General features: G+C 37.0%; 1 protein-coding gene across 3 annotated transcripts; it reads left to right on the top strand.

The window, feature by feature from the left end:
• Positions 1 to 3,661: 3,661 nt before the first annotated feature.
• On the top strand, positions 3,662 to 10,146 carry LOC121319805 (E3 ubiquitin-protein ligase Hakai-like). Of its 3 annotated transcripts, none has more exons than XM_041257643.1 (6): positions 3,662 to 3,720; positions 4,739 to 4,906; positions 6,394 to 6,494; positions 6,634 to 6,717; positions 7,705 to 7,778; positions 8,236 to 10,146. In XM_041257643.1, the coding sequence occupies exons 1-6, from the start codon at positions 3,669 to 3,671 to the stop codon at positions 9,308 to 9,310; spliced, it is 1,554 nt and encodes a 517-aa protein (XP_041113577.1). In that variant the 5' UTR covers positions 3,662 to 3,668; the 3' UTR covers positions 9,311 to 10,146. The 3 variants fall into 3 exon arrangements, with proteins under 3 accessions (XP_041113577.1, XP_041113576.1, XP_041113578.1); XM_041257642.1 differs by having other exon boundaries at positions 8,221 to 10,146; XM_041257644.1 differs by lacking the exon at positions 6,394 to 6,494 and having other exon boundaries at positions 8,221 to 10,145.
• The last annotated feature ends 1,752 nt before the right edge of the window (positions 10,147 to 11,898 follow it).

Below are 11,898 nucleotides of genomic sequence, written 5' to 3'. Positions count from 1 at the left end.
ATACAGTACAGATATTGCGCTGAATTTCAATAATCTAAACACTGGTGGTTTTAAATACAACTGGCCTGGTTCTCCACAGTCATGAACAGTCATGTAAAAAAACGAAATAATAAAGAACATGAAAAAGAGCAGGTATATAGAGCTGCTAAATCATAAAGGGATATAAAGGGTGGAGAAGGGTTACACTTTTATGACAAATATCAACACATATTATACTATATATATATATATATATATATATATATATATATATATATATATATATATATAAATATGTATAACGGAAGGAATATTCCTCACAGTATTAAGTTTTGTTGTATCCATAAATGGCATGAACAAAACATATCCAATTAAACCAGAAATACTGTTATGTACTATTAAGTTTGTCCACTAGATGGCATCCTTGGGTAGTGAATACATTATTCACTGGCTATCCTCAACTTTGTACAGTACTATTGAACCAGGTGTGTCTGTTATATTGGAAATGAATAGCCCCCACAATAACTTTCTCTATGAATTTATGGTGATGATGTGATTGTTCTCTGCAATAATGGACATTGAAGGCAACTGAAAGTGGTCAAGACTGGAAACATTCCAAGTCATCATATTGCTTTAACATCAAATATCCTTGCGTGATTATACATACATTGGCAAAGCACTGCTATGTGATTACTTAATATCTTATACCCTATGTCAATAAAAATGTAGCTAAATTATTAAAAGCATTTCTTTATTCTGGTAAAAGGGTTTTGAAAGACTTTGTACTAACAGCTATTGTGTAGATTTAGGATTCCAAACTTCACATGGTCATGGAACACCATAACAGTTGAGGGTTTACTATTGTGCAGACCAATTTGCTGTGTACACACACACACACACACACACACACACACACACACACACACACACACATATATATATATATATATATATATATATATATATATATATATATATATACACACACACACACACACACACACAGTGGCTTGCAAAAGTATTCAGACTCCTGACCAATTCTCTCATATTACTGAATTACAAATTGTACATTGAATTTCGTTCTGTTTGATATTTTATTTTAAAACACTTAAACTCAAAATCAATAATTGTAAAGTGACATTGGTTTTATGTTGGGAAATATTTTTAAGAAAAATAAAAAAACTGAAATATCTTGCTTGCATAAGTATTCAACCCCCACACATTAATATTTGGTAGAGCCACCTTTCGCTGCAATAACAGCTTTAAGTCTTTTGGGGTAAGTATGTACCAGCTTTGCACACAGTGTTGGAGTGATTTTGGCCCATTCTTCTTGACAGATTTGCTCCAGGTTGTTCAGGTTGGTTGGACGATGCTTGTGGACCGCAATTTTCAAATAGTGCCACAGATTCTCAATGGGATTTAGATCAGGACTTTGACTGGGCCACTGTAGGACATTCACCTTTTTGTTCTTGAGCTACTCCAATGTTGCTTTGGCCTTGTGCTTGTGATCATTGTCCTGCTGAAAGGTGAATTTCCTTCAGTTTTTTAGCAAACTGAAGCAGATTCTCTTGCAGTATTTTCCTGTATTTTGCTCCATCCATTCTTCCTTCAATTGTAACAAGATGCCCAGACCCTGCTGATGAGAAGCATCCCCACAGCATGATGCTGCCACCACCATACTTCACTGTAAGGATGGTGTGTCTTGAGGCATGGGCAGTGTTAGGTTTGCGCCACACATAGCGCTTTGAGTTTTGGCCAAAAAGCTCTATCTTGGTCTCATCTCATTTATTAAAAAGTTATTATATATATATAAGAACTTTTTAATAAACAGGAGAGAAACAGAAATTCTGAAAATATTTCTAGAGGTTTATTGATTGCTTCACGTTAATAATTTTATGGCAAAAATTTGATTTTCCAAACAAATTCATTTAAGACCCCCCTGATTCTATTTGTTTGGAAGTCAGAGGTTTTGCTGCAGTGATTGGAGTGTTGCAGCATGGATAGATTGGCTCAAAAGTAGCCTTTTATTTTTGCTGTTGTTCAGGTATTTCCTGCATATAAAAGTTTATATAATACTTTTGACATATGTAGGATTATTAACGTTAACCAGCTGTAGTCATCCATAGGTCAATGACAATAAAAGAATACATTTCCTTGAAAATTAACTGCATTGTTAAGTAATGTTATCTTATAAAAAAAGAATTCCCAAGTGTGTAACTACTGTGAATCACATTAAATTGCACAATGAGAAAACAAATTTGACATTTGTTCCTTTAACTTTAAAACTATAGACGAAATGAACTGAACAGTCAAAAGCTATCATTAACTGAGCTGACAGCCTGCTTAAACATACTGTGACACATCATCAAGCCAGTTATTCTGCATAGTAAATTGATAACATTCAGGGTCTCATTAGTTTTGAAGATAGGACAATTACCTATTCAGGGATACCAAGATATTGAATAAATAATATCTTCTAAATACTAATTGTCTCCTATTTACAATACCACTAAAGATTTTCATGAGAAGACCATCTCACAAATGGGAATGGCTGCAGTTGCAAGTCCCCTTCTCATTCAAATATTTTAATGATTATCTATTCAATGATCCCAAGATATTCAGTAAGAGGTAAAGGTAGCAATATAAAGGCAATCTTTCATAACTTTGGTAAAACCCAGCATGGTGTTAAGAGGTATCTGCATCATAAGTAGTCCAAATCTCACCCAGGAAGGCATTTATTTGTGTCTTCAGTTGGTTAGTTGATCATTATCATTTTACTACTCTAAAAGTCACCCTAAGAGGTAATTGGCTTGAACTCTTGAACAGAGGATACACATTGAGTTTCATTCCTCCAGATCAGGGCTTCTCAAACTCGGTCCTGGGGACCCCCTGTGGCTGCTGGTTTTCATTCCAACCAAGCTCTCAATTGAACTGCTACTTTGCTTCAATTAAGGGTCTAGTTAAGTAATTGAGAGCTTGGTTGGAATGAAAACCAGCAGCCACAGAGTTTAAGAAGCCCTGCTCTAAATCCTTCAGTCAGTTGCTGAGTGGTTCTGAGTTCTGTTGCTACAATATAGAACATCTATAATATTAATCCATCTGTCATTATCTGAGCCTGTATAACTGATCCTAACTGATAGTACCTTTAAAATACATCCCATTTATAAAAATAAATAATTGTCGTTTCAATTAAATCAGTCATAAGCAGGGATCGGGTCTTTACGAGTAGAAATCAACTTGCAGGTTTAAAATGCATTGACCACCTCTATTTACTCTATTAAAACGCCCCTTCTGAAAATCAGACCCATAATGTCATAAGTACCTAAATAACCTATGGAATCAGTACTGATTATAGTACGATCAAACAGAACTTAGAGGTCTGTTTATTAAACATTAAGATGTAAAACGTTAAACAAATTCAGGAAACACATATAAATAACATGACAGAATTACATAATCATAGATTGGCTCTTAAATTATCTTACAAAATTAGACATTAGAGAAAAGTCCGTTTCTTCTTCGGTTCCAACAATGGCACCGTGAGTACACGCACTGAATCGTGGGATTGCTTGTCTTAGCCTTAATTTTGAGAGAGAGAGAGAGAGATCCCTGCTCTATTCTACACAGACACCCGTTGAAGTATATTTTAACCCATGTCATTGTACACTTCCTGTGATAGCCACACCTAAATGCTTCATTTCCGCTCCCAAAGTGCAGTGCTCCAAGTCATGGACCAGAATGGTAAGGAGGGAGCCCTTTCCGTTTTTTAAACATGTGTTTATTGCTAAAATAATACATATTAGCAAAACAAACTAATACATATAATTTTTGCGTAGAGCCCAGATACAGCAAACAACATCGAATCTAGGCGCAACGCTGCATAAATATTACCTTGAACTGTTGCGGCCTTGTGTGTAGTCTCCCGCAACACATCCTCATACTGAATTAGAAAAGGAGGAAGGGCAGATTTGCTTGTTAAGTGCATGTATTATGTTGTGTTTTTCTTTCTCTAGTAAGACCATATACAAGTCATGGCGATATTATTTTTCAACTATGCGCAGACGGCTGTAGTAGTTGTTGATTTGTAGAGAATGCTGCAGTCATTATTGTGTTTTACAGCCGTTAACAACATTATTGTTATGGGTGGCAAAGTTTAAGTCACTTATCTGGTTTCATTTGGTATATTGTCACAACATTTTTTCCATGATCATGTGGATTTGCTTTTATGTGATAAGAGAATAATTGACTCATTCTGACTTTTATGATTCGAATGCAGTTTACACAGGCTAGGAATGTATCTGTTATTGTTCTGTTTCTATCTTTAACCCATTAAGTACCAAATGACAGGCTTTAAAAGCACACGCTGTATTTTATGTAATTTGATGCATTATTTTAGTTAATACAATTGGAGTGAATTTTCATAACAATATAGATGGAGAATTAAAAGAAAATTACAAAACAGCCTGACCTCAAATGAGAACAATGACACTTAGTTTTCTGGATTTTACAATGTCTTGTATTTTTTGAACGTGATATAATACATGTCAGTTACTGAAAGCTGTAAATGCAGCTTTTGATTTTTAAAATAAGCCATATTACTGTGGGTTTGTTTTCTAACTCTACATTTTATTGACAACCCATGGTTTGGTCTTTGTACTGTTACTTGATATTGATGATGCTTTTGCCTTTTATAAAATTAATTTATTTCATGAGACTAGTCCTGACAAGGTTTTTTTTATTTATTTTTTTTTTTTTGCAGACAATGATTTGCAAGGTACAGATGGGTCTGGATCTTTGGGTGGCCCTGACGTGCGCAGGCGAATTCCTTTAAAGCTGATCTCCAAGCAAGTCATCAGAAACAAACCCACCTCCCGGCCTCCAAGAAATATGAACCGAATACCGCCCAAACCACAGAATGTGGATGAAGGTAAGAGAACTGTTCTTGGGTGCTCCTTTCAGATACCACTGATCAGAAAACATTTAAACAGTAAAATAACATGTTCTTCAAACTGTCATGAGGTAGTGTTTATAATAGTAATGGAAGTCACCGGGACAGAATTTTAATGCTGAAGAGGCATTTTTGTTGATGAATTTTTAGCTAATATCACTGTATCCGCTTTGCTAGATAGTTAGTTTTAACATTATTAATATGTTGCATGGAAAGCCATTTGTGCCAAAACTGTCCAGCCATTAGTTTCTCAATTTGTTTGCCAATTTGTGAATTGGTCAATTTGTCCTGCAGTTAGTCCATAAATTTGTCAATTCATATAGTAATTCATAAACATATTTGTTAATTCATTGATTTGTCAATTCGTTAACACGAAAGGCTGTACGGACCTGCAAATTTCCAATCTACCAGACAAACTTCCAACTGTCAATCTCGCACTGTGCCGAAAACACTGCAACCTTTCTAGCCAGTGGGAGCACACACCAGTATTTTAATCAATGAAAATCCAGCCTTGCTTAAAACTGCTTCAACCAATAATATTTAGAAGGGTTTTTCAAAAGATATTCAATTTAACAAGATACTTGACTGCTGATTTTCATTGGAGACTTCTGTCTAACTGCGCACAAAGCATTGTGGTATATAGAGAGTTAGACAAAAATTCTGTGGGGAGTCAACGCAGGCATACGAAATGTTGCTGGCTTTCATAGGTCCATACAGCAGGGCCATACAGCCTTTTGTATTAATGATTTGACAAATTAATTAATGAATTATTAGATAAATTAACAAATACGTTTATGAATTACTGTATGAATTGACAAATTTATGGATGAATTGCTGGACAAATTGACCAATTCATGAATTGACAAACAAATTGACAAACTAACGGCTAGATAGTTTTGGCACAAATGGTGCTCCATAGTGTTGCCTGGCTGTACAGATTAGTGTTGCTTACTCAACATTCAGGACCCATTCTCAGGTTGTTGGGTGTCTTATCGGTTCAGAATTCTTTGAATTAAGCAAATCCCGAGATCAGTAAATAGTGATACATTTGTGTAGTTGGTATTTTAATTGAGGAATAACACAGGTTATTTTTTTTTTTTTTGTCATCTGAGAATTTTTTTTTTATTGTGGAAAACTGAGAGCTTAACATAGCTGAGGTAAGGGTCCCCAATAATTTGTTACTTGATATGGATGCAATGTATGTATTATTGAAATCTATCGTATAGGATGTATTTGCAATCATTACTAGTACTCGCTACGATGAATGAATGTTCAATAAACTTCTCAAACATATCACTGTTAAATAAGTATAGTTTAACAATAGGTTTTTTTTGCAAACGCTTGCTAGCTCCCTGTGTAGCCATGTAGTTTCTGTTCCACTTCCCTTCTCCTGCGCACGTCATATAGCAACGGGAGGAGTTCTATAGCAACCACTGAAGCAGGCATCCCGTTTCTTATTCTTACAGAAGGTTTTGGTTACAATGAGGAAGAGCGGTATGAGTGCAAAGGTGGAGAAGTGTTTGGAGGAAAAAGAAGATTTCCTATTCAGATATTCTGGGATTGTAAGGTACAGTTTATTAACTGCCCATAGTAATTAATTTCTTACAAAGCTTGAACACAAAACTGTTCAAGTCCTGCAATGCTATTAGTAGGAATGCAGTATGTTGTGCGCTTTAATTAAACTGAATTCATTTTGTTCTTTGTAGATAAATTTGATTGGAGAAAAAGATGACACACCTGTTCATTTCTGTGACAAATGCGGTCTTCCTATAAAGATATATGGACGCATGGTAAGTCAATTATTACACCCAAACTCCTCTGATGAATGGAACGTACTGTATATTATAAGGACTTAAGCCTTTGTCAGCGGCAAACATTGAGCTCACATGGAAGACAGAATGCGGCACAAATGCACCCCACACACACACATGTGGTTATCTTAAATTTAAAGAAAAAAAATCTAGCTTTTATAAAAAAAATTAAATAAAAATATTTACCAAACACAATTTTGAACTGCAGGAATTATTTTTAAATTTACATTTTGTTGTTAAACACTTTCTATTCTGCAGTAAGTGCCACTTGCTCGCTATTGTATACAAAAAAAAAACCCTACAAAAATGAGAAATAAATAACGAAACAACTTGTCAACAACAGTAGTGCGTGCCTGAATATGAAGGCGCCTTAGCCGGCTCAGTATAAAATATACTGTCTTTTTTTAATAAAAGCTGTTTTGCAGTGAACGATAAACTGTCTACCCCTCTTACCTGGTCCCTAGCAGACTAGCAGTTGCCTCTCGTCCCCCTGTCCTAAAAAGCTAAAATAAAGATAGCCCTCCTATCTTGCCTCCGCCCTTAGTCTCTCTCTCTCCTATCTCACACAGTCCTTGAAACTTATGTACAAACCTAGACACAGTTTGATGCTTTTATCATTGTTAAATTATAATATTGGTTTTGTCTGCCAGCACTAGCTTGCGTTGATACTGTGTTACTGAGAATATGAAAGACATACTTTTCGCCACCCTCTAAAGGTGGAAAGGGGCTCAAATGCACCCCAAAAAAATACCACATGCACTTTAAAGAAGGATTTCTCCTGTTTCCAGAGGAGAAGGGATGTTCTTGGTATCCAAATAAAAGTAAGGGATTAAAGTTTACTCGCATATAAGGAAATTCTATGATCTTCAAAGAGTCATGAGATGTTAATTTTAAAATCGCTGGTCGTGGACGAAGGTTTAAGTAGAAATCTACTAGAAAGTTCTTTTTGCATGTTTGTATTCACAGATTCCATGTAAACACGTTTTCTGTTATGAATGTGCTGTTATCTACGAGAAGAAGTGTGACAAAATGTGCCCTGGGTGAGTGACTGGAGTATTCAAATTTATGTTTTATATCAATAATTGATCATTAGGATTATTCCTGGGACAAACGTGTTTTTGTTGAATGAGCTGTAAAACAAATGAGAATTTATACCATACGGTAACATTTACAGTAAAGTATTTTAGTAGTAAAAGAAACCTGGTACAACATCAGATGTGTGTTTATTTACTCCAGATGAAATTTATTAATTGGTTAATTGATCTGTTTTTAATAAGCATTTATGAAAACAAATGTTTTTGGTGTTTTGCCAAATTTTGTCAATTCAAACTGATAACCATCTATAACATAGATGAAATTGGTGTTTGCAGCAACAGACAAAGATCAATATCTCTTAAACCAGGTGTGTAGCTTAACCAGAAAGTTAAAGACAATGTAATAATTTGGATGTTGTTAATATCCCTCACTAAATCCTAAGGACAGTTTATCTCTTTACAGCTGCAATGACCCAGTCCAGCGTATTGAGCAGTGCCTGCGAGGATCTCTCTTCATGTGCAGCATCGTGCAGGGCTGCAAACGAACCTACCTGTCTCAGAGGGACCTGCAGGCACACATCAACCACCGGCATATGAGAGGAGGGAAGCCAGTGGCAGGACGCCCCCAGGGGGACCCCATGCACCTCCCAGCCTTAGCAGGGCCTCCGCCCTCAGAGATGAATGAGCGATTCCTGCTGCCACCAGACAAGCATCACCTCCCCCACCTGGGGGGCCCCAAGCCGCATGTCCTGATCCCACCACCCCTGATGCAGCATGTGAGTCATGAGCACTACAGCCAGCCTCACGAGGACCTGCGAGGGGTGCAACCTCCTCCCTCTTCCTCAGACATGGCTGCCCTGGGGCCCCCGCGCTCCGTGGGCCAGGAGACCTTCCGCATCTCCACCGTCACCACTCGTAAACACAGCAACCTCATCACCGTCCCCATTCAGGATGACTCTGCCGGTTCTGGTGGCCGCGAGCCCCCACCTCCCGTCCCAGGCCCAGCTCAGCATCACCACCCCAACGAGTATCAGGGTCAGCCGGTTGTGTCACACCCTCATCACATGATAGCCCCGCAGCAGCACTATGGCCCACCCCCACCTCCTCCTCCACCCATTAACCACCCCATGCAGCACCCACCCCAGGCCTCGGGGACTCCTCACATGGTCTACAGCCAAGCTCCACCACCACCCATGTCATCTGCACCGCCACCCATTACCCCACCCCCAGGACACATAATCAACCAGATGCCTCCATACATGAACCACCCCCCGCCCGGCCCACCACCTCCCCAACATGGCGGCCCACCTGTCAACGCGCCTCCCCCACACCATTACAACCCCAGCTCCATGCAGCAGTTCTCTGATGACCAAGGAACTCTTAGCCCTCCTTTCACCCAACCGGGAGGACTGAGTCCAGGCATATGGCCTGCTCCCCGGGGACCTCCCCCTTCTAGAATGCAGGGCCCGCCTCCTCAGGGTCAAATACCTGGACCACATCACCCAGATCAGTCAAGATACCGGCCATACTACCAGTAATAGAGGAATAAGTAGAAGAATATAGGTGGCTATGTGTGAGCCGTTCAGTCATAATTGGTTGAACATTGTTAAGAACAGCTTTTAATTTTTTTTTTTTTTATATTGTAAGTCTAAACAAAGGTTAATTAGCTGTTACGACTACCATAACTCTTGAAATTGCTGTGTCTGACTGCATGCGTAATGCCTAAAACATTTGGTCTCATTTTGATAAATACCCTTTTCAGCAGGCAGATTGTATCCCAGACGTCGCATTGTGAATATTACCTCCTAGAATATAACACATACTGTACTGAATTTTCTTACATGTGGTGTTCAAGATTAAGTTTCATCGGAAGATTGTTTTGTTATCCTGTAATAATAAATTTGAAAATGTTAACATATGGTGCTGATGCTGTTTTTTGTTTTTTTGTTTTTTTTTCTTCTCTATACAGCGTGATTAAAAAGTACCACTTCAATGTTATGTTTATGTGGTAAACTTACATTCTAATCGCCCTTTATGTATGTGTTTGCGTGCGTGTATTGACCTTTTATGAATACTTTCACTCAAGTACTTAAAGGTGGATTTCAAAGTTAACCAAACAATGTAAATATTTAAGAAGGAAATATTTATTTTATTGAGGGTTAGGCATTCGTGTTGAATGTTGCTGTTGAAAGTTACCAAGGTTTTCATTGTCACACTTTGTACCATACCATTATTACCACTGTCTAGAGTTTAATTGTACAATGCAGCTAACATGGCTAATAAAAATCTGGAATGACTAGGTAATATGCAAAGCTTGTATTCTCTTCATCCTCGAGGTATGTCTAATTTCTGGCCTTCTTATTTTTATTAAGATACTGAATAAAAGCAACATTTATGGACTTCCTAATATACTGGATTTGAAGCATGACTACATTGTTTAGTAACTAATATGGATCTGTCTGGTTACAAGATTGTGTTTTTCTGGTTTATTAATGTGTGTCAGGTTTCACATACAGAAGAGTATTTAAATTATTGAATCAAGACCTTTTTTTTTGTTGCTATTTGTAGTAAAGACATTGAAATGCTTCTAGTTGAAACATTTAGCTTTTTTAGTATTAATTCAGCAGCAATGAGTGGATGCGATTTATAATGCAGACGATACCTTCAGAATTTCTTTTTGAGTATTTTTTGTTTGCGCTAACTGCAGCAGGATTGTGTGGTTTTGTTTCAGCTATTTGCACTTGAATGTGTGTGCTGTCTTGGTGATATGATAGTTCTAATTTATTGTCACAATGTAAGAACAAAACTTAAGACCATTAATTTTACATTTCAGAGGAAAATGAATAGGAGAAAGTGTAATTTGGTCTGTGAAAGCAAATCATTGTTTCAATGAAATGGATGCGTGTGTGGAATATTTGACATTTTTTAAATTGCATCTCAATTAATAGAAAATGCAATTTTCCTTTAAAAGCATTCTCTAATCCCTATAAACCTGCCTGACAGCTCCTGCCAAAAGCAATATGTTTAAACACCAAAGAAAAGAAAAAAAGCATATTGGGACCTTTTCACTGACGTTGAGGTGATTTTGAAATTGTTGAAGGATAATGCCAGGATTTAACAAAACTATTTGTATTTATACGCTTATGAAACACATGTAAAATCAATATACATCCACATGAGGGGATCTTGTATGTGCTTGGCAATGTACCGCACTTTCTACTGCTATTATCTCCTAACCATTTCAAATGCTGACTTCATGATTTACTATTGTTGTGGAAACTCCTCCCGCAAAATGTAACAACTATATTTTTCCTTGACCTTTGTTTAGTTACCTTCTATGACCAGATCGCATGGTATGATTTGGATATGACTACATCATCACAATATGGGAGTATAGAGAGGCAGGCAGTAGTGTCAATATGTTTTCATGTGAATAGGGTGTGTGTAGGTCCAGATGGATGGAGGGTTGCACTTACATTTGTGAATTCAGCTTTTAAGCATGATCACCCTTTTTATATACTGTAAAAATGAGTATCCGTTGTTTTGCCTTTGTTTTTTATTTTCCCCAATAAAATAAAATATTTAGGACAATGTGTTGGTTTCAAGTCATTGATCGAGGAAGGAATTTAAAGTTACTGATTAGAATGTCAGCAGTCAGATTCAAGGACATGCCACGTATGATCTTAAGATTAGTTAAGTTTAATATTAACATCTGAAACTATTTGTGGTCGAATGTTGTTTATCTGTTTTTTCTATAGCAGTTATTTTTCAGTTGTAACATTAAAACCAGTGACACTGTCAAATGTTAAATATCCATTAACTTTGAAAACAAGATAAAGAAATCTCCCATGTGATGCTGCAAGTACAAAGTAAGAGATGATCATTACAAATGCATCGTTGTGACCCACATCCATTTATGGCAATTAATCAGATACTCTGTTAGTTCAGTTCCTTTCTAGTCACTTGCCATAGATATATGTGTATTTCTAAAAGTAAGGGTCAGCACCATATAGCTGTAGTGATCTGGTTTACATTACAGACAATTCCTGAACTTCTGATCAATGAACTTGTCGATACAAAATAATATTTGATTTATTACAATATGAGAATCATAATGATGGCACCC

The sequence above is a fragment of the Polyodon spathula genome, chromosome 8 (assembly GCF_017654505.1).
Source record: "Polyodon spathula isolate WHYD16114869_AA chromosome 8, ASM1765450v1, whole genome shotgun sequence".
Lineage (NCBI taxonomy): Eukaryota > Metazoa > Chordata > Actinopteri > Acipenseriformes > Polyodontidae > Polyodon > Polyodon spathula.
This window is presented reverse-complemented; position numbering and strand designations above follow the sequence as displayed.